This window comes from Budorcas taxicolor, chromosome 9 (assembly GCF_023091745.1).
Source record: "Budorcas taxicolor isolate Tak-1 chromosome 9, Takin1.1, whole genome shotgun sequence".
In the NCBI taxonomy this organism is placed as follows: domain Eukaryota; kingdom Metazoa; phylum Chordata; class Mammalia; order Artiodactyla; family Bovidae; genus Budorcas; species Budorcas taxicolor.
This window is the reverse complement of record NC_068918.1, coordinates 4,796,481-4,820,763: the sequence shown is the minus strand read 5'-3', so window position 1 is coordinate 4,820,763 and position 24,283 is coordinate 4,796,481. Positions and strand designations below refer to the sequence as shown.

At 40.7% G+C, this 24,283-nt stretch overlaps 1 protein-coding gene across 1 annotated transcript in view; it reads right to left on the bottom strand.

Moving 5' to 3' along the window:
• Nucleotides 1-24,283, bottom strand: part of CD109 (CD109 molecule) — a 137,265-nt gene that overhangs the window by 26,259 nt on the left and 86,723 nt on the right. The window contains exons 16-23 of the mRNA XM_052645780.1: nt 20,442-20,516; nt 19,858-19,918; nt 15,486-15,627; nt 14,288-14,405; nt 12,334-12,447; nt 10,302-10,520; nt 9,139-9,283; nt 5,323-5,499 (exon numbers count right to left, since the gene is read on the bottom strand). Coding sequence (XP_052501740.1) covers nt 5,323-5,499; nt 9,139-9,283; nt 10,302-10,520; nt 12,334-12,447; nt 14,288-14,405; nt 15,486-15,627; nt 19,858-19,918; nt 20,442-20,516 — 1,051 coding nt within the window. The remainder of the gene's footprint in view (nt 1-5,322; nt 5,500-9,138; nt 9,284-10,301; nt 10,521-12,333; nt 12,448-14,287; nt 14,406-15,485; nt 15,628-19,857; nt 19,919-20,441; nt 20,517-24,283) is intronic.

Below are 24,283 nucleotides of genomic sequence, written 5' to 3'. Positions count from 1 at the left end.
GGGGGCTCGCCCACCTCCCAGCTCCAGGGCTCTTCATTCTGCCCACACAGCCTCTACTGCCCTCTGGCGGCTCTGCGCCCTCTAGCAACCAGCAAATGCAATGCACGGCTGCTTTGAAACTGCAGTTTGGCACATACCTTGCTGGGACAGGCCTGGAGGACCAGCACTCCTTTTAGAATAACAACAACAACAAAAAAAACCAGATACTGAGGATTTGGAGTGTTCATTTTTTAGGGCATCTGTGAATACTAACCCACAGCAAAGTGGCTAGGACAAAAACTCAAATTCTTAAGGGGTAAATTATTATTCCTTAATGGGCTTCCCTTGTGGCTCAGCTGGTAAATAATCTGCCTGCAATGAGGGAGACCTGGGTTCGATCCCTGGGTTGGGAAGATTCCCTGGAGAAGGGAAAGGCTACCCACTTCAGTATTCTGGCCTGGAGAATCCCATGGACTGTATAGTCCATGGGGTCGCAGAGAGTCGGATACGACTGAGTGACTTTCACTCCAAATGGTTCATGCTAGAAAACTTATTCTGTCTCTTTAAAGCATTGATATTTGATTGGCCAACATTCCGGAAATATATAAAATATTGCATCAGTGGCATTTTCTAAAATATTTCACTGTATTAGTTGTTGTTCAGTCACTAAGTCGTGCCCTACTCTTTGTGACCCTATGGACTGCAGCATGCCGGGCTTCTCTGTTCTCTACGCTCTCTCAAAGAATGTAATACATCAAAGAATATCTCAAAGAATGTAATACATCCAGTTACAAAGCACCAGTCTAGGGCCTACACACTCTCTACTTGACCAGCCAAATCTTGTCTGTAAAAGATGCAGTTATGAAAAATAGTTTTTACGCATCTCCTTAACGATAACTATTATGGCACTATGCCAACATCTCAACTGATTTTAGTGTGGCATACACTATGCCAAAGCCTTTGACTGTGTGGATCACAATAAACTGTGGAAAATTCTGAAAGAGGTGGGAATACCAGACCACCTGACCTGCCTCTTGAGAAACCTATATGCAGGTCAGGAAGCAACAGTTAGAACTGGACATGGAACAACAGACTGGTTCCAAATAGGAAAAGGAGTACGTCAAGGCTGTATATTGTCACCCTGTTTATTTAACTTCTATGCAGAGTACACTTTGAGAAACGCTGGGCTGGAAGAAGCACAAGCTGGAACCAAGATTGCCGGGAGAAATATCAATAACCTCAAATATGCAGATGACACCACCTTTATGGCAGAACTTGAGGAAGAACTAAAAAGCCCCTTGATGAAAGTGAAAGAGGAGAGTGAAAAAGTTGGCTTAAAGCTCAACATTCAGAAAACTAAGAACATGGCATCCAGTCCCATCACTTCATGGCAAACAGATGGGGAAACAGTGGACACAGTGGCTGACTTTATTTTTCTGGGCTCCAAAATCACGGCAGATGGTGACTGCAGCCCTGAAATTAAAAGACGCTTACTCCTTGGAAGGAGTTATGACCAACCTAGGCAGCATGTTAAAAAGCAGAGACATTACTTTGCCAACAAAGGTCTGTCTAGTCAAGGCTATGGTTTTTCCAGTGGTCACGTATGGTTGTGAGAGTAGGACTATAAAGAAAGCTGAGCACCGAAGAATTGATGCTTTTGAACCTGTGGTGTTGGAGACTCTTGAGAGTCCCTTGGACTGCAAGGAGATCCAACCAGTCCATCCTAAAGCAGATCAGTCCTGGATGTTCATTGGAAGGACTGATGTTGAAGCTGAAACTCCAGGACTTTGGCCACCTGATGTGAAGAGCTGGCTCATTGGAAAAGACCCTGATGCTGGGAGGGATTGGGGGCAGGAGGAGAAGGGGACGACAGAGGATGAGATGGCTGGATGGCATCACTGACTCGGTGGACATGCGTTTGGATGGACTCTGGGAGTTGGTGATGGACAGGGAGGCCTGGCGTGCTGCGGTTCATGGGGTCGCAAAGAGTCAGACACGACTGAGCGACTGAACTGAACACTATACCAAGAATCCCTGGTACCACTGCTTAAACTTAATCATAAGTTTAAGGCAAGCTTATTAGTGATTTGGCTAACTTTTCCACAGTTAAGAATTAGAAAACTCAGTAAAGACATTATTTTAATGTGAGCTTTTCCTCTAGGTTCCCTCATTAGGAAGGGACACGTTTATCCTAAACTAACTGCTGTGTAATAATGATAATAACCTACCCTGTTACCCTGTTTCCAATAAGCTTGCCTCCTGGAAAAAAAGCAGCTCCTGTATTTATATATTTAAAATATGACTGAATCACTTTTAAAATCAGTGGATTTTATCAAGCAAACATACTTCATAGATCATGAAGGCCATTCCAGGTAGAGGACATGCAAAGATGCATTACATGAAGATCATAAGTACTTGGAAATCACAGAGGAAATGTCTTAGTATATAAGTACCATTTTTCTTGAAACATTAATAACATGTGTTTTCTGCATATATGATAGAACATTTGATATTTTTACCATTGGTTTTAAATAAATTAATAGCTAAACTGAAAAAAACATGGCTGATTCACAAACATATGCAGAAAGGAGAATAATTTTTAAGAGGCAGCTCAGTACCTCCCTGGTGGCTCAGACGGTAAAGCGTCTGTCTACAATGCGGGAGACCCGGGTTCAATCCCTGGGTTGGGAAGATCCCCTGGAGAAGGAAATGGCAATCCACTCCAGTATTATTGCCTGGAAAATCACATGGAGAGAGGAGCCTGGTAGGCTACACTCCATGGGGTCGCAAAGAGTCGGACACGACTGAGCGACTTCACTTTCACTTTCTTTCAGTACAGAAAGCACCAATTGCTACATCTTTGAGAATTTCCTAGAGGACTTAAGGACCTGGGCATGAGATGTTATAAATTCCTGCAAAGTATCAGTCGCTCCGTCGTGTCCAGCTCTTTGTGACCTCAGGGATTATGGCCCACCAGGCTCTTCTGTCCATGGAATTTTCTAGGCAAGAATACTAGAATGGGTTGTCATTTCCTTCTCCAGGGGATCTTTCCGACCCAGGGATCAGAACTTCTCCTACATTGCAGATTCTTTACAATCTGAGCCACCAGGGAAACCTAAATGCCTGAAACACCTGGCTAATCTGATGGAAACTCTACCACTATCTCCTTCACTGCAGAAGTCAGGTCACATCCAGCCCTGATCCCAGTCCCCAGCCTCCCTTAAGTCTGTCCTCCCACGCAGCCCCAGACTTGCACTCAGCCCATGTTTGTCCACCTAGCACAAGGGGCGCTCAGGAAACTGACTGCAGCTCAGCTTCCTGGATCTAACATCTCACAGGTCACTCTGGTCTAACCTGACACCCGAGATTCTAACCTCTGGCCTCTCTTTCCCTACAGGGGCCATGGGCCTCCCTTCCTATTTTTTCAGAACTCCCATTGAGACCTCTTGCACGTTGGTCATACTGAAGAGTCTTGGCCCAATTCCTGGTCCTCCTCCATCCTCTCCTATTGCTCCCAACAACCTAAGAATGTTGCAAAGTAATGCTATCTCTTGGCATTCTGACCATGGACTTGGGAGGCAGGCCATCCAGTGGAACCATGGCGAAGTTATTTAGCCTCCCATACCTCAGTTTTCTCATCGGCAAAATGGAAGCAATAACAGTCTCCTATCTCCAAGGGCTTTTGTGAAAATTAAATTAAAATATTTGTAAAACAGGGTAAGTTATTATCATTATTACACAGCAGTTAGTTTAGGATAAACATGCCCCTTCATAATGAGGGAACCTGGAAGAAAAGCTCACGTTAAAATGACGTCTATACTGAGTTTTCTCATTCTTAACTGTGGAAAAGTTAACCAAATCACTAACAAGCTTGCCTCTATTGGCATTTAACCCATTCATTGTTTTAAAAAAGGTAGGATGGAAAGTGTCCATTCAATTTATAGATTATATTGAACAAGCAGTTTCCTATAATTTTGACCAATTTCCTCATCAGTTTGATGGACAGCAGGTACCCCAAACTGTGCAGAATGATAAACTCAGCCACACAGAGATGTTACTTCTTCTTGTTTAGTCACTAAATCATGTCCAGTTGTTCTGTGACCCCATGGACTGTAGCTCACCAGGCTCTTCTGTGCATGGGATTTCCTAGGCAAGTATACTGGAGTGGGTTGCCATTTCCTTCTCCAGGGCATCTTTCTGACCCAGGGATTAAACCAGCATCTCCTGTATTGGCAGGCGGATTCTCTACCACTGAGCCACCTAGATCTTGCTAGAGGTCCCCTAATGGAAGTGCAAAGCTGAAACTCTGACTCTGGGTGGCTAGCTTTTAGAGTACTGGGAAAAAATCAAGTTTACATTGTTAAAAATGCCTCACAACTTTCCATTTTCTCCTAAGTACGGACATTAAGAGTATGGATTCTGGGGCCAGACAGTGAGTTCAGACCCCAGGCCTGCCACTCACCTGCTAAGTGACCTAACAAGTTAGGCAATTTTTCTGTGCCAGATTTTTACAGACTTTTATCTGTAAAAAGAGGAGGACAATAACCATACTGACTGTGACCAGTAAGTAAAATATTATGTAAGGTGCTTAGAACACTGCCTGCCACATTTGTAAGCATCAACCGATGTTAATTATTGTTATTAATAACTTGTAGACACAGAGCATCTGTGTGTCTGCAAACAGCATCAGCCTCCCCAGGGCGCCAGGGCAGAGTTATCATGTTTTCCATGTGGCCAGGAGAGGCCCCCATACTCACTCTTCCCTCCTAGCCCCCAGCTACTTCGAATGTTAAAAGCCCCCCCACACGTGTTCACTACATACAGACTTTCTCCACTGAACACGGACTTCCCTGGGAGGAAAGGCCTGACTTCCTGCTGCCTCAGCATGGGAACTGACCCTGGCTCCTAAGAGATACTCCAGACATGTGGAATGCCTCAATGAATACTCATTTCTTCAGATTTTTGCTGTTGTTCAGTCGCTCAGTCGTGTCCACCTCTTTGTGACCCCATGAACTGAAGCACACCAGCCTTGCCTGTCCTTCACCATCAGATTTTTAAGTGACATTAAATTTCCAATCCCTTATGAAAATATAAGCCCCTCCAGGATCAAACTCCTTTAACAAACATCTTAGCAGCAGTCAGTGAGCCTGGAGCTGAGGACAAGTAGTGACAGCTGTTAACACTTCTAGCACATTCCACACCATCTCATGTCACAATCACACAGCAAAGACAAAATCTGTCCATTTTGAAACACAGTCTAGAATCAACTCTGACCAAAAACAAACCAAAAACAGAAGCAAATGCATTTTTACAAAAAAAAAAGTATATTTCTAAAATGCTTACCTTGCCTCATAAAAGAAAGGGCTTTTTCTTTTAAATTCTCAGTCAATTGTTTCTTTTTAGTCAGATAATCCAAAACATAAATATTTGGAGCAAAATTTATCATGTTCTGTTCACCACAGCCATAAGGCATCCGAATCAGGGAGTCCAAGCCATTGATGGAAGAACCAAGAATATCTCCTGAAAGCACAGGATACTTATCAAGGTCAGCAAATCCCCAATAACCATACCTCCTAGTGGCAAAGAGAGCAGAAGGCGCCCAGCACTGAAGCACTATGACTGTCTCACTGCCAGGAACACAGCAGAAACTTTACATCAGGCTTTTAGGAAGATTGGTCAAATAAATGATTATACAATGGTACTGAACTTGTAGATTATGCAAGAAATTAGGAGACTTTTAGCTCAAAGATACAGCACATATAAGCAAACTGTAAGTTTTTGTTTTAAATTTCTAACCAAAATGTCAGGATTTGCATTAGGAAATCATCATTCTTACACAGGGAAGTAAAGTTTTACTATTAGTATTCTTCACATAAATAGAACTTTATTTTGACTTCCTTACTAATACACTATACAATCTTGAGAAATGACATTCTAAGGGCAGGGCTTGTGGTATTTTTCAATGTGCTTTATTTTCAACAACAAAGTAGAACTAACTGGTATATATGTTTCAGTGAATCTCAGGATCAAAACGGGTTAAAAGTACTTTTCAAAGTTAATAATGTAAAGTTAAACAAAACACACTCTTACCCACATTCCTCTACCTACATTCTAACACCATGACTCTAGAAAATAAGTAAAAATTTAGAAATGTAAAGGCTGAGTTCTAATTTTGACCTCACTATGGTTGAACTGTGTAGAGAAGAACATTCGTCAGTGTGGTTTACTTTAAAAATGTCACCATTCCAAGTCCAAATACCTATTAAAAACTTGCTCCTAGAAAAATGAATCCAAATAAGAGAGGAAGACTTTCACGTGGGTAGGCTGCAGTCATGCAAGAGTACCATGTCTTAAACTTTAGATGTTGACTCAGAGAAGTAAACACCAGTGCAGGTTTTGTTTCTTATTATTACCACTACTGCACATAATGCTTTTAATAGTCAAAGTGAACATAAACTTGGACTTTTAATATTCAAAGAAGCAAGCCAATATTCACCAAGTAAAACACAAATAGGTTTTTAAATAGAAAATAAAAAACCAAACAGGTTTTTTAAAATAAATACTATATAAAAATAAAACTTGAAAAAAACATTACTTTAAATCAAACTTTAAAATTAAACTTCAGAATAGTCAACAACCACAGGCACATTCATTCCAACATAAGGAAAGATGGTACACACTCAAACTTCAAGGCTCTTAGGGGGAAGGGATAGGTAGGGAGTTTGGGGATGAACATATGTGAAAGTGAAATTGCTCAGTTGTGTCCGACTCTTTGCGACCCCATGGACTGTAGCCTACCAGGCTCCTCCCTCCATGGGATTCTCCAGGCAAGAGTACTGGAGTGGGTTGCCATTGCCTTCTCCAGATATATACACTGCTTTATTATAAATGGATAACCAACAGGGACCTACTGTATAGCACATGGAACTCTGCTCAATGTTATGTGGCAGCCGGGATGGGATGGGAGTTTGGGGGAGAATGGATGCATGTATATGTATGGCTGAGTACCTTCACTGTTCACCCGAAACTACCACAACACTGTTAACTGGTTATGAAAGAAAGTGAAAGCCGCTCATGAGAGAATCAATTCCTAGGCAGGTTGGTAAGAAGGCCAGGGTCCCCGAGGAGGAGAAAGGGGTCTGGGGCTCTCAAGGAGGAGACAGGGGTCTGAAATTCTCAAGGAGGAACGGACAAATGTTTTCTCCTACATTCCTTAGTAAGGATTATATAACAATAATATATCCTGCTTGAGGACATGTTTCTCCTTTCTGAAAATCTTCTAAATCTTCTGTTATCTTAAAATGTATATTATGGGAGTGAGTCTAGTAAGATGTTTACAACCTTGAGACATTCTTTTGATTTACTGTAATAACCAATTTAAAAAGTATTTAACTCCCTTGCTAACACTAGCAAGGGGGGCATTCTCCGTTCCCCTTCCGATGTCTATGTCAGAAGCTTTCCCTGTTCCTTTTCACTTTAATAAAACTCTGCTACACAAAAGCTCTTGAGTGATCAAGCCTGGTCCCTGGTCCCGAAGTTAAATCTTCTTCGTAGATGACAAATCCGACACCGTTCACCATAAGCTATCACTCAGTCATGTCTGACTCTTTCCGACACCATGGACTGTACGGTCTATGGAATTCTCCAGGCCAGAATACTGGAGTGGGTAGCCTTTACCCCAATACAAAATAAAAAGTTTAAAAAGAAAAAACTTCAAAGCTCTTCCCTCTGTATGTGTGCACACATGACATACCATCTCCCAGCACCCCACCACTGTGGGAGGTGCTTAAGCACAATGTATTCTCCTTAACAGAGAGTTTATTTATTTCTTTTTAAGAATTATATCTAAGCTCCCCAAAAAGCCCTCTCTAGAGGGACTGATTGTTTGGAGTAATAATAAAAAGCACTACACCTGCAGGTGAGATTCAAAAGAACCTCTGAAAAAGTGCCTTAGGTCTTGAAACCTCAAAGACCTAACAAATTATTTAGATGTCATTAATCGAAACATTTCCAATACCTGGGCTACCTGATGCAAAGAGCCGACTCGTTGGAAAAGACCCTGATGCTGGGAAAGATTAAGGGCAGGAGGAGAAGGGGGCGACAGAGGATGAGATGGTTGGATGGCATCATCAACCCAAGTTTGAGCAAACTCCAGGAGACAGTGAAGGACAAGGAAGTCTGGCGTGCTGCGGTCCACGGGGTCACAAAGTCGGACACAACTGAGCGACTGAACAACAACAAGATCTAAACATTTCTTTCAGTTATCTGTAAAGCACAACTATACAAATAAGCCATTTCTGTGGAAGTTCTAATGGCTGAAAGTCCTTTGGGGTTACCAAGGCAACTAGGAGAAGGAGACTAAGTCAGTGGGTAGCTTCCAACGGTACAGGGTACTTGTGTTCTGCACAGAGAACCGCTCGAGGCAGTGGCCCTCAGCTTCTGGTTGTCAGAAGCACTAGCAGAGCCTTTCCAAAACATGCATGCCCTAGCCATAGCCCAAGGGAGTCTCACCGAGTAGACTGGGAGTGGAACCCGGACATGTGCGTATTTTCAAAGCGCCACAGAAGGCTGTGATATTCACCAGTGACTGAGAGCCACAAAGGCAGAACAACTCCTCCCTCCAGCCACACAATACTGTGGCCTGGCTACTCAAACAGTGGACTGCTCACCAGAAACATCAGCAACACCTGGGAACCTGTTAGAAATGCAGAACGCCTACTGAGCCAGAATCCGCCTTCACAGAGTCCCCAGAAGATCCATGTGCGCCTTGAAGACTGAGAAGAACTGGTCCAGACACACATCTTACCTGCCTTTCTACTGTAATCAGTGGTTGGCAGCAACTAAAACTTTTTACAACTCCTTCTTATTTAATTAGGATTAAATAAGAAAATATGCCTAAAAAGGACCTACTGTATATTACAGGGAACTATATTCAATTTCTTGTAATAAACTATAATGGAACAGGATCTGAAAAAAAAAATATATATATATACATATGTATAACTGAATCACTTTACTGTTTCCCCAAAACACGGTCAGTCAACTGTACTTCAATTTAAATAATTTATTAAAAAAGAAAATGCATGGACAAATAAATGAGAAAAGTGTATTACCATATACAAATAAACCAGCAGTGAGGGTGATATACTCTGCTCTTACCAATTGCAGTGATCTGAACCCTCTCACTGCCACTCACTGTATGAGGAGGAAAGGAGAAACTCAGCGTTTTCAGGGTAGTTTGTAGCGAGCTGTCAGTCAAATCTAGCAAGATGGATTGTGAATACGATTTTTCTATTCCTTCAGCCTGTTGATAAAAAGTAACAGAATTAACATGGTGTCTATTCCTCTGTTTAGAGAAAACTATAGGCAGATAACAGAGAAGGCGATGGCACCCCACTCCAGTACTCTTGCCTGGAAAATCCCATGGACAGAGGAGCCTGGTGGGCTGCAGTCTATGGGGTCGCTAGGAGTCGGGCACCACTGAGCGACTTCACTTTCACTTTTCACTTTCATGCATTGGTAAAGGAAATGGCAACCCACTCCAATGTTCTTGCCTGGAGAATCTCAGGGACAGGGGAGCCTGGTGGGCTGCCGTGTATGGGGTTGCACAGAGTCGGACACGACTGAAGCGACTTAGCAGCAGCAGCAGCATAGGCAGATAATGAGTTAATCATCTGGCCTGTGTATGGTTAGATAAGTACCTACACGGTCTTGATTCTTGGTTCAAACTCGTTAATAAATGTTTACTTTCTCTTTAAATTAGAGAAACTAGTTCACAGAATGGCAATGGAAATGATAAAGGAGAAGATAAAAAGGGGATGAGAATCCCTCTGAAATAGGTCCTTTTATAATTCAAAGACAGAGATTAAACACCTTGTCCAAAGGCACCCTTGACAGAGCTGGGATGAAACCCAGGGCTGCCTTCCTCCAGAACACAAGTGCTTATCCACTGTGCTGAGTTGCCTATTTGTGCATCCTGTCTTCTCTGAAAAAAAACCTACAAAACCTATTCTACCTGTACTGAGGAATTCCAAAATTCAAAATCTATATATCAACTTGACACAATTTAACAGGATTCCAATGTCACACAGAGTATAAATATAACCTGCTTTAAAATCATACTATAAATTTGAATAAGACATTGGCAATTACCTCCAATTGCATGATGTATTTTTACATTTAGATGAGAAAAACATTGGGCGTTCCTGGAGGGTGGAGATGTCCTACTAGGTCTTGGAAACAAATTTAACCATGAGAAAAACCATCTTCTGCTTCCTTTTCAATTATGTATTTCCATTTCATTTTAGACTTCAAGTATTTACCTTCACTAAAATCCTCTGGGTGACGGCATCAGAAGCAGCAGGTGAAACAGCTGTGACCGTGATGGGCACTTCCCCCAGACGTGTTGGCCTGACCGGGAAAAGAACAGTTGCCCCATCCTCACTGGGAACCAGAATGGTCTGTTGGTGTCCCGTGGCATTTATTTCATTTGAAGCCATTAAAATATCAAATGCATCACTTTTCTCAATGATTACCTTAACCTGAAAGAAAAAAAAAAGTCATCAAAGGTTCTGTATAATAAATTGCTCCTCAGTAAAATGCTGACATGCTAAGTCACTTCAGTCGACTCTTTGCGATCCTATGGACTGCAGCCCACCAGGCTCCTCTGTCCATGGGACTCTGCAGGCAAGAATACTGGAGTGGGTTGCCATACCCTTTTAAGTGCGGTTAAATCTGTGAGGCCCAAGACTAGAGAAAAACGAGACAGAAGAGTTCAGCCAAGAAGACCGTGTAGAGGTAACAGGAAAAACCTAGCGCTTTCACTCTTTATCCACCTACCTCGACAACTGGGAAATGGCCTTCTTCAAGTCTAACATTAAACTCCCACTAACATTAAATTCTCTCATTTTCTGAGAGCTGGGTTATTTCATGTCGTGGTACTACCACCAGCCTGAGTCAGCTGTGTCATCCTGGGACACTAGTCCCATTAGAAAAACCTGAGGCAAACAGGATGAAATGTTATTACACTCATTGAGAATCTCTGCTAGAATTATTCCAAGAAGAGTATGACTCAGACACTAGTCCTGAAGCACATGTTGGCTGTAAACTTTCGTAGAGTACATCAAAGTTGCCAGGCTCATCAAGAAGAGCATTTCTCTGGATCTTAGACTTTACGAATTGTTTTTCCCACTTATTTTCTCATCTGTTTCTCAAAATATTTTTTTTTTAATTTTTATTTTTACTTTATTTTACTTTACAATACTGTATTGGTTTTGGCATACATTGACATGAATCTGCCACGGGTGTACATGAGCTCCCAAACATGAAACTCCCTCCCACCTCCCACAGATGAGTAAACTGCAGTTAAGTTACTTGTCATTAAGTGGGCAAGCTGGATACCGAATCTGGACATTCTGACTCCAGATCTTTTGCTCTTTACACTATAAAGAGAAAATTAAAAAGTAAAATTAGAAAATAAAAACCAGTTTATTCTCTAGACATAGTGCTTAAAGAGATGATAGTAGTGAGGTTAATTACAATCCCTACTCTGGGGGTGGGGGTGGTGTGGGAATCATTTCATTAGCACCACTATGGGCACAATACAAACAGTGGGCCTACCCCTACCTTACAGGGAACTGATTGGCTGAGGGGACACCAGACCATGACTCAAAAATCAAAGCCTTGGAAACAGAATACATTAACACAGGGAGCTCAACCCAGTGCCCTGTGATAACCCAGAGGGGTGGGATGGCAGGGGGTGGGGAGGGTCCAAGAGAGAGGGGACACATGTATACCCATGGCTGATTCATGTCGCTGTACGACAGAAACCGACACAACATTGTAAAGCAATTATCCTCCATTTAAAAATAGATTAAAAAAAAAAAAACATAAAATATTGTACGAATATGGGGACCGCAAGCCTAACAGCATGAGTGAGATTCCTCAAGGAAGACACCTTAATTCCAAACCAGTCCTTGAAAGGAATAAATTCTCGCCAGTTGCAGTGGGCACTCAATGGCAGTGTGAAGTGGCAAGACATTCTCCGTGTGGGAGTAGAGCACGGGGGAAATGTGGGGAGAAAGGGCAGGAAAGAGGAAGAGATGTCAAGAAATGAAGTCGTGGGACTAAAGCAAAGAACCCGCACTAGAAATTAAGGGGAAAACGCCCAGACATGCCAGCAATATCCTTCAACATTAATAAGCTTAAGAAGTGGTGGGCAAAGTACGGCTATTTTCAATATTCCAGAAATGCATACAATTTGTAGATGCCCAAACACTACATAACCCAATGCCAGCACGTTTTCTTCATTTTTTCCTGACATGTAAACGATGAACAAACCTTTTAGCACATTACCTCAGTGGCATCGTTCAAATAATTGAATATGGTTACTTCCAAAGCAAATTCTTCACCTCTGATGACAGAGTATGGAAGATTCAAAAAAATGAAAAATGGCTGGAAGGCTTGGAGCTGGAAGGAACACAATGAATACAGATTTTATTTAAGTCCAGAGCTTCACACTTTACACACTTAAATCTCCCAAAACCTATGACACTTATTAGTAGCTTCACATAGAAATGTCCTCTTGCCTACCAACAGAAAACAGCAACCTATCCTAAATAAACAGGGGCATACTGCTGTGATTTATAACACAGTAATCACTATATTTTATGACACTCCTTCTAGGAACCAGGGACTTTATACAAATTATTTCATCACACCTATGCAGGCAGGTGTTATGGTCATATTTTACAGGAAAAAAACCTGAAGCTCAGCCACCTCTGTAACTGGTATAAGAGCACACTGCTGGAAAGTGCAAGAGCCAGAACTGGACCCCGCCGTACCTGAGGCCACAGCCAAGCTCCTCTTCCACTACTCTGCCACACCGATTCCATCATTCTGCTTTTAAAGCCACTGCCCAAATGAAACAGCATCTGTCTTAGGCTCCTATGAAAAGTAAATGATCTTTTGCCTACTACCCTATGGACTGTAGCCCGCCAGGCTCCTCTGTCCATGGAATTCTCCAGGCAAGAATACGGGAGTGGGCAGCCATTCCCTTCTCCAGATCTTCCCGACTCAGGGATCCAAAGAATCTGCCTACAGTAAAGAATCTGCCTGCACTCCAGGAGACCCCAGCATATGAACACATACATATATGTTGGTCACCGAAACTCTGATAGTGTTGGCCAAGCTTCTCACTGGCAGCAGTGAATTCTTTCTTAGAAGTTTATTTGGAAATCTGTGGCAGTCTCAGACTGTCACAAAGAGTGCTCTTGGCACTTAGCAGGGAAGGTCTGCATGCTCTGGACAGTCCCAGACAATGAAGAATTGTCCTGTGTTCCTTATGATTCTTAAATGTCCTTTCATGTAGATAAAGCACCTGGTTATAATAACCTGGACTTACAACCTAAGTACAACACATATATAAACCCAAAGCATCTATCAATAAACAACTATTTTGTAAATCAAGAGGAAACTGCCCTTTGTTTTGTAACTTTACCAAAACTTCTTCACTATTTCAAAACTTTACATCACCACAGGCAGCACCACTCAAGGTTTTCGCATTGCTAAAACAATACATGTATATCAAATTGTATTTTGCAGCTGTTGCACACAAGGTGATTCTATGTACCACATAAATATTCAAATATGTTACTAGGCCTTCGTGTGCAACTATGCCTGGCCACTTACATACTTAAAAAGTATATTATTTTATTATACATTACTTTCCTTTTATTTCTCCTTGGTACTTCACTTAGGACATCTTACTGATTATTTTACTTGAACATGAAGGTATATTAAATTTTCTATGCATTTCATTTGCATAGATGGTTGAGGGACAAAACAAAATATCTGTTTTTAAAAACTGGCTTCAGATATGGCAGAGCTGAAAGCTACTGGTCTAAGACCAATCACAGTCATTATATTCCTCTTGTCAGTGACGGTTTGGGAAGTGACATGGGATATAATTTGACCAAAGAGTTGTGAAGGAATGTTTCCTAGGGGACATTCTGAGTTCTACTCGTCTTTAAAGAGGGCATTCTCTCTCTTCTGGCCTTTGGAAGTGACTGGACTCAGTCAACAATAAACTGACTATCCAAATCTCAATACAGAGCTAGCACAGTTAACAGTTTAATACAGTTCACACTTGAAAATGTAAAACAGATAAAAAACAAAAAGGAAACACCAAGAAATCTCCAAAGTATGATCAACATCACAAGCAATCACTTTTTTAAAACCCACTGAGGAGCTGACACTCTCTTTGCTTCGTGGCACTGTACCATCTATAAGCAGCTCTTTCGTACACTACCTCCACTGGAGCAGTTGTTAGTCCAAGACCTAAATCCTCAGAGATCACAAAAGCAGTTGCAACCCAAGAAGTGATAGAATCAGGCACAGTAACTTCGAAGTCTTGGTAAATCCTGGAACTGAAGTCAAGGTAAACATAAAAGTCACAAAACCAAGAACAGACACACTTCAAAACAGGCCAACATAACCTAAACCATGTTTTGGAAGAATTTTCATGTTTTGGGAAATTTTAATTTTCCAAATAATATACATATCTAGATTTTTTTTAATGATTTAAACATAAAATAATACATTCCAAGTTCTCAAGGAACAGGTCATATTAAGGTCATAACACTGCAAACTGATCCATATTCCAATAAAAATCTTTCTACAATATTTATATCTTTAAGACAAGCATCATTTTCAAAAATTTTATATAGATAATAAATATCCTTTTCCAAATTTAACTCCCATTTGTCTCTCTCAATATGCATAAACATTTCCCTCTGTATTCTTGTCAATGCTGTTATTTGTTTTTGGAGGTGTGACTCGTGTCTTATTTCAAGTTCCCATAAATAGCTGACTCACAATATATGCAGATTTCCTGATTTACTTGTTGAGTCATCATACCATTAGCACAGTTTGTTAGCTAAACTGAATTCTTTTCAATACCCACACCTCTTCTGCCTGTGGCTCACAGGGATGTTTAATGGGGCACCACAAGGCAGAAGGAACAATCGTGAGCGCTTCCCACCCCAAGCAACAAAGGAACTCCCAGCAGTCTTCCCCCAGTGAGCACCATGTTAAAATTAAAAGGAAAATTAAAATCAGGGAAATTAAAATCACTCTTCTTCAGAAAAGGCCTGTCTTCTCCTTGAGGATACTCTTATTGTCACAATTCACATACAGCTTTATTAAATACTATGCATGTGTGTGTTCAGTTGCTCAGCTGTGTTCAACTCTCTGTGACCCCACAGACTATAGCCCACCAGGCTCCTCCATCCAAAGGATTTTCCAGGCAAGAATAGTGGACTGTGTTGCCATTTCCTTCTCCAATTAAATACTATATTTAGATACAATTAATATCATTCTTTAAAAACCCTTGGTCTATTTAGTTCTTTATCACACTATGTTTATACTGAAACATTAGAAAGAGGGCAAAACTTACTTAAAACTAAGACCAAACAAAATATATTCAGACAAAGAACTTTAATCCATACCCCATGTTGGTGTCTAGCCAAATCCAAGTTTCTGGAAAATGCTTTCGCACACGTGGACTGCTACCCAGAGAAAAGTCATGAAGATCTACCAAGTAGCCTTCATTTTCATCCACAAACCTCTCAGCCAACTCTACGCTGTCATCTACAAATAAGCATTGACAACTGTTAGGGGAAAGTCACAGTAGATAATGTTCATAAACCTAGTCCACAGCATCTCTCAGCTGACAAGGCCCTTACAGTTTATCTTCTCCTTGACACCCGAGACCCACAGAAGTCATGTGACTTACCCCAAGCCACATGGTCAATTATGGTAGAGCTGGGGAAAAAAGTTCTCTGGCCCTACAACCAATACCTAAAAAACTACTTGCAGTTCAGCTGCAAAAAAAATACGTTAAACCCCATTTTTAAATGTTACCTCCAATTCTGCTATTCTCTTCTTCTTAGATTCCTAGTGCTGAATGCCTTAGGCTGTACCTGCCACAAGATGCTACAAAAATCCAGCTTATTAGCTTTTTTTCTTACAAAACAGTCACACTGACACACAGATACTGGATCACCTAACTCTATTCTTTCAACTTTTCTATAAGCCTAAAACTATTTCAAAACAAAATGTTAAAAAATAAAATTTTACTGAAGAAGTTACCAAAGATTCAAAGATGAATGCAATGAGCTCCACCCACTGTCTACGGAGAAGGCAAACAAATACATGAGTGACAGTCCACTCAGGCGAAATGTCTACCACGCAGAGAACAGCTGATTTCACACAGAAACTGAATAATGAAGAGGGTGCAGCTAGAAAAAAAAAATCCATCTTGTGTTGTGTATTGCATTACATTTTCCTTACATCTTCAGGTAAAGAATATCCCATACAAGAAGGGTGAAAAAAAGTAAGCTAAGTACAAAGGCATGTTGAGAATATCACAGTGCTTATTAGGGAAGACTGGCATAAAGAGAAAGAATGCCTGGGTTCAGATTTTAAAATATCAGTTATCCCATGCTGAAGGATTTGGGCTTGATCCTTTAAGCAGTGATGATCTACTGAAGGTTTTAAAATAAATTAGAAACGTGATCTATTCCATGTTTTATAATGGAAACTCTGGTCTCAGTGAGAACAGTGGTTTAGAGATGGGGGAATGGACGCAGGAGAAACAGAAGGTTCTCGCGCTGCCTGGGAGCCGGGACCCAGCAGAGGAGAGGAAGGACAGCCTTGAGACAACTCTGCTTGGCCTCCCAGCTGGATGAGCTCTGTGCATCCCCACCGCACTCTCCCGCCCCATCACACCCCTCAGCACACTCTTCTACCTGTATGTTGGTTTGCCCTACTAGACCAAGCTTGAACTTCCATTGCCTCCTACATGCCAGGCAAATATGAGTAGCATCTACTGATAACAGGTAATTGCAGATTTCTGAGTACCAAACAAGTGCAAGGCACTCTGCATGCTTCTGGATTTAAACTCCTAACAGCCCTGTAATAGAGGCAATATTACTACTGCTTATAATTCAAGGAGAAACCTGAGGTTTAGGGAGCTTAATGAATTTCCTCGGGGTCATAAAGCCAGGGTTGAAAGTCAGAAGTATTTCTCGGTAAACTCCTTTCTTAATCACTATGCTGTTCTGCATCTGGCAGAGAGGAAAGAAGGATGAGTTTTGGGTTTCTGATGCGAACATGCGGGTAGATGATGATTTCATTAACAGATATATGGAATCGTATCAACTCAAGGGCTCATGTATCAGTCAAATCATATTAGGGGAGAGCAATGGGTTTTGTGACACCTAGAATTTAAGGTATTTGTGGGGCATCAGGGTGCAGAATCAGGAGGGGTAAGATAAACAGTCAAGTTGTTCCAGAGTTGAAGTTAATGGGGAAGATGTCATGGAAGGACCAGGGATTAGGGAAGAATTCTACCAAACCGACTGACCACGTGGTCCAGGTTGTTGCTGTTGTGTTGTTGTTTAGTCATGTTCCAGCTCTTTGGCAACCCCATGGACCGTAGCCCACCAGGCTCCTCTCTCCATGGGATTTCCCAGGCCAGAATACTGGAATGGGTTGCCATTTCCTTCTCCAGGGTATCTTCTCTATCCAGGGATCAAACCTGCATCTCCTGCATTGGCAGGCAGTTTCTTTACCACTGAGCCACCTGGGAAGCCCATGGTCCAGGTACTAGGGGCAAATATGGGCAGAAGAAGTCAGTGACCAAAAATAACCAGGAGAGGTCAAAACCAAAGAAGACACTTAACAGAATTAGGGGAGTGAGGGCACATACAAAGTAGAAGGACAGGCATTTGAAATGTTAGGGGTAGATCTACGGTAGGTGGTGACGTGACCTTATGACTACTGTTGCCATGGTGATATTCACATGACAGTGCACAGTAGACGGGCCACCCACACATTCAAATCCCCCAAGAAGACAAAGCAGTCAGACTCTGACTCTTCTGTGAGAGTCATTAACATAGAGAGAGGGAAAGGGAAAGCAGGTGACTGAATGTTGATTAGAGGATATGTGATTGAAATTTTTGAGTTTCAAATGATAAGGAGCTTTTAACTGAGGACTGCTGAACAGCGGTCTTGAAGTAGTCAAGAAAATATTGAACTCTATACACCTACTGGGGGCGGGGGGCTTCCCTGGTGGCTCAATGGTAAAGAATTTGCCTGCCAATGCAGGAGATGCATGTGGGTTCGATCCTTGGGTCAGGAAGATCCCCTGGAGAAGGAAATGGCAACCCATTCCAGTCTTCTTGCCTAGGAAATTCCATGCACACAAGAGCCTGGCAGGCTACAGTCCATAGGGTCCCAAAAAGAGTCAGACACGCCTTAGCGACTAAACAACAACATGCACCTTCAGATCATGAACCAGAAGACAGGCAGAAAAATTAATGTCAATTACCTGAAGGTTTCCAGAAACATAATATACCAGTAAAAGTATCAGGTTTCTTCTGTTACAGTGAAAACGTAGAAGGTTCTCAGAAAAAGTAAAGATTACAATGAGTGTTACTAACAATAGAATGAGTATGATAGTGAGCACCAGGATTTGATAAGTAAACATAAACAAAGATGGGTAAAAGCTGAGACCAACAGAGAAAGCATGCATAATCAGATTGGCTGGAAGGCTGCCTAGGATAAATGATTATATGCAGAAAGCTAAAAGTGCCATGTGTCTTTAATACACACAGAGATCATAATGACTTCATAAAATCTTTAAGACTATAAAATTGTTCTTAAAACTTCAGGACAGAGGCTCAGGTGTCCTACGGTGTCAAGAACCAACCCCAAAATGGAGAGTCTGGAGTTTAGTAGGGGAACATGGGGTAGAAATTCATGGATAGCAACTATGATAGTTCTGTAGTCTTTCGAGATGATTTCGTATCATTTTACCTGAAAGAAGTGAGAACAGCCTCTAGAATTAATCATTCTCATTTATACATTTCCTTTAGTCAAAATATTTTATGGGGACCTCCCTGGTGGTCCAGTGGCTAAGAATCCACCTTGCTATGCAGGGGACAAGAGTTCGATCCCTGGTCCAGGAACTAAGATCTCACATGCTTTGAAGCAACCACCAAGTTGCTACCCCCACATCACAACTACCGAGTCTACGCGCCACAACTAGAGAGTCCTTGCACCACACAAAGGATCCCACATGTCGTGACGAAGACCCCGCATAGCGCAACTAAGACCCGACACAGTCTAATCAATCAGCTAATTTTTTAGAAGAAGTTAAAATGAACAATTCAAGTAAAACCCTTTATGAATTTTTCTTAAAGCACATCCTTTAATTAGTTGGGTGGTCAACTCTACTTAGCAATCCAGGGAACAGGGATGTGCGATGTGATCCTGCCTGGGAAGAGTGCAGACTAAGGAGACGTGTGTGTGTGTGTGTGTGTGTGTGTGAGCGTGTGTGTGTGTGTGTGTGTGTGTGTGAGCGTGTGTGTGTGTGTGTGTGTGTGTGGACAGCATACTTCATGGTATCTGGGCTATTTTCTAGGTGAACAATAAAAAGCTAGAGAACAGAAATGTTTCAAAAATATGTTGCCTCCTTTTGACTAATTCCAAAGTAACATCACAGTTTACAATACAAATTGGAGGCATAAGATCTTTCAATATGTCCAGAAATATAGCCATGTCAAAAAATTACAGAGAGAAAATGGAAAGTAATCATTAGAAAGACCTAAACAGGAGCTGAAGACCACTCCATGTCGTGGCCCAGATGTACTTCCAAGTACATTAAACTCCAAACACTATAGGATAAGAGAACAGAAAATGAAAATTACAATATCCATATTCAACCAGAATGTATTCATACTTACATAAGTAACTATAAATACCTGAGATGAAAGACTTAATGACTTAAAAAGCACTTTGCCAGATTTCACTTACAAACACCATCAATGTAATCCTTCACAAGGTTTGCATCCGTCAATACCCAGAGGCCACACTCCTAGAAAGAATCATTTTAATTTTCTTTTAAAATAAAAGTTTAAGCGCACTCTAAATCATCAGTTGCCTACACCCCTAATTCACTCTTGCTGTTTTGTTTTTGTGTCGCATGTGAAAATATCTCCCTTTGCTTTTTTAACTCTTGCTCATTTTTGAGAATTTAAATACAGACATGAGGATACAGCCTCTCACAACAAGACACACAGACACACACACAAGCACACAAACACACATTCTCACATGCAGAAAGAGCTATTTCAAAGTCAAGGAAAGTGATATAAAAGAAAGAAATTACTTGTTTAATGGTAATTCCATTATTTCTCTAATGATGAATTTACTCATTTGCTTCTAAGACTAGAAGGATGACCATCTTTCAATTTCACATTACACTTATATAACACACTGTACTTCAGCAACACATTTAAGAGGTTAGCATTTCATAATTCAGATCATTAATTCTGAAGTCAGTTTTACAGCAGTAAATATAGTAATATCTTTTCAATCATATAGCAAACTAAACATACCTGAAAGACTGCAAAAGAATTCATGAACATGCCTAAATAATATCCTGTGTTATAAAGCTCCAATTCATGGACCACCTAAGAAGATAAAGCACACAGAATGAAAGCACTCATGTCAGTGTGTTCTGCCCTCTCAACGTTTCTGATACGTACCGTGAATAACAAACAGGTACACATGCCTATCAAACGTGCTACATCAAACAGACCACATGCTTATCAAATTTGAAAATGACACAAATGGAGGAATAATGAATATGTCAATGCTATGTTCATAATTCAGTCAGCCAAAAATACACTTCTTCTTTAAACTTATTTTTATTCTGTTCAGTAATCAAGAGCTCCTAAGAAGTATGGGCTTGTTGACCAAGCCAACACATAGAGATCAGCATTTAAAATGACTCACACTTTTGACAAAGATAAATAGGGTCAATGCGATGGTTAACAAAGACCTTAAAAAATATCAGTTAAGAATCTGAGTCAGTTCTGGTGAGGTGGATGAACCTAGAGCCAGTTATACAGAGTGAAGCTAAGTCAGAAAGAAAAAAATTTATTAATGTGTATTTATGAAATCTAGAAAAATGCTACTGATGAACCCATTTGCAGAGCAGGAATAGAGATGCAGACACAGAAAACAGATTTGTAGGCACAGTGGGAAAAGGTGAGGGTGAGATACATTGAAAGAGTAGCTTTGAAACATATACATAACCATGTTAAAACAGATAGCTAACGGAAGTTGCTGTATAACACAGGGAGCTTAACCAAGTGCTCTGTGATGACCTAGAGGGGTGGACGGGGGCATGCGGTGGGAGGGAGGTTCAAGAGGGAGGGAACACATGTATACTTATAGCTGATTCACGTTGTTGTACAGCAGAAACCAACACAACGTTGTAAAACAATTATCCTTCAACTAAAAACAAATTTAAAAAACATTTTGCTAAGTGAAATAAAGCAGACACAAAAGGACAAATATTGCATGATTCCACTCATGTGAAATATCTAGAATAAGCAAATTCATAAGATCAGAATTTGCTTAGAGGTTACCCGTGTCGCAAAGGGAAGGAGGTAATGAAGAGTTATTGCTTCATGCTCACAGAGTCTCTATTTAGCACGATGAAAATCTTGGAAATAAACAGTGATGATGGTTGTACAATATTGTTAATAATGAATGCCACTGAACTATACTTTTAAAAATGGTTAAAATGGAAAATTTCATGTTATATATATTTTGCTGTGGTAAAAAAAAAAGTTAGGATATTATAACCTTTTAGTTAGTATTTTGATACATGTACCTCAATTACATTAGCATTAAGATTGGGAAGTTAAGACAGGGAAAAGAATTATGGAAGATTCTAAGTTTAAAAACATATCAAGTTTAACATTAAACACCCAAATCACTGCTTCTGCTTTACTAACAAGAGCATTGCCACACCCATGGTAAGGAAACATGATGCTAGAATAGGCATCAAGAAGAAAGCAACAGAATGAGACAACAGAAAATTCCAAAATATCTCAGCAAGCTGGCCAATACAGTTTGCCCAACTATAGACAATGAAGCCAGAGCCAGACGGGATGGAGAGGAAAGTTTTTCATTCTGTAACTCAAACTCTGCACAGAAGACCTATATGTGCAATGCAGGTGTCAATCAATGGAATTTTCTAGGAAGAAGCACCTCTTGCATGAGGAAGAGAGATGCTCTTTTTCTCACTGGTTCAGTGAGAAAGCTGCAGCAAGGGAAGTCTGCTATCTGCAGATTAGTCCTGGAAAACCTAAGACACTTCAATTATTCCAAGGCATTCACAAGTCTCTGGACAGCATATATAAATTTAACAAAAATGAAAGAAAGGAAAATGGTCCATTATCATAGGCTCCTGACTCCTTCCTCTAGAGCCAACACTAGAGAAATACGAAAAGCAAGCAAGAAACTTATATGAGCAGAACAAGAAAACCCTCAGAAGAGCAAAGGGTATCTCCAGTTGGGGCGTTGGAGGAAGTAGATGGCAGAAAGGTGATACATGCAGCAGGCTGGAAGAGGCTTTTAAATTCTACCTGTGCTTCTCTTCAGGAGGTAGCCTTAGGACAAGCATTCCCGGCAATTCACTGCCAAAACCAGCAGCCAGCAGGCAGGCAGTCCGCTAATGATGCCAGGATAATAACGGCCAGGATAATACCAAGTCAGCACCTCTGCCCTTCTGGTGTGACGGAGCCAGGAAACATTTAGACACACCCCTGGCCTTCAAGCATTCACTTTTCCACCCCCCCTCCGAGCTGCTGGATCATCAGCTCAGGAGACTACCTCTTCCTGGGCTGCGTTTCCCGAGGAGCTTAAAAATGAACCATCAGTGGGAGGGGGCGGCACACAGGGAGAATCAAGCGTAGTTCTCATCCCTAAAGCTCAGCCCGTCCCCTCTCTTTAAACTCACAAGAGTTCCATGGGTGGGAGCCTGGTGTTCAGCTTCCCCAACAGACAGAACAGCTGCCAAATCAACTAGATATCCAAACTATATCCAACAAGTATAGTTTCCATAAAAGACGTCCAACTGGACCACATACAGCATGTGAGCCGAATACTGAAAAGTCAGCTCAAGAATTTAAAATAAACACAGTAAATACAAACAAGAGAAAATATTAGCAATATAAAACAAGGAAAAAAACAAGTGAAAATAATAATTAACAATATAATAGCTGATATAAAAGTAGGATATCTACCAACTGAAAGAGTCAACTGAGGAACTCACCCAAAGAAATACAGATAAGACAGATGAAAGAGACAAAAAAAGCATAAGAAATATGGAGGGAAAAAAGTAGAAGTGCTAATATCTGCCAATCTCTGAAAAGGAGAAGTGGAAAGAAGAGGAACTATAGGAAGAAATAATTTCCAGAATAAAAAAATTAAGGGACAGCATAGACTGAACAGGCAATTCATTATGACAAAGAACTAAAATTCTATACAACAGCAACATGATCTGGCCAGGGCTGGGGAAGGAGATGGGGACAGGGAGAGACAAAAAGGATGTGTACGAATATGAGGGCACACCAAAATACTTGACTTGTCAGATAAAGATACAAAAGAAAATCAATAAGGATAAAAAAATATGAGCACAATTCATGAGATAAGGACATCTATCCTGGGAACAAAAACAGAATGTGTAACTTCCAAAACCATGGAAAGAAGAATGAAAAGAAACAAAAAGGAAGTAGTCTAAATTATCAAATAAAAAAGCAGAAATAAGTCCTAATTAGAACAAGGACTAATTTGTAAATGGGTTAAGTAAGTTTATTAAGATACTGTCAGATTAGATTTTTTTTAAAAAAGCAAAATACAATAATATACTGTCTACAAGATATACTTAAAAACTTACAGAGGGTTGAAAATAAAATGAGGGAAAAACATACCAGTCAAGTGTGAAACAAAAGAAAGCTGGGATAGCAATCTTATATATGACAGGATTTAATGTAAATGCACAGTGAGATATAGAGACAGACACTGAGGGAGAGCACATGTGTGTATATTTCTGTGTGTCCACATATATATGGAAGAAAGAATGAAATAATGTATTTATTAAGATATTTAGCAAGTTGTAAAAGGAAGGATACTATTATCAGTTAAATCAAGTGCAAAATGCTATAGATTTTTTAGAATAAATGAATTTAAGTGAAGTCAAGAGAAAAAAAAGTGACTGATGGGTTTTAAAGGTTTTTTTACTTTTAAACACACAATGGAGTATTACTCAGCCATTAAAAAGAATACATTTGAATCAGTTCTAATGAAGTGGATGAAACTGGAGCCGATTATACAGAGTGAAGTAAGCCAGAAAGAAAAACACCAATACAGTATACTAACACAT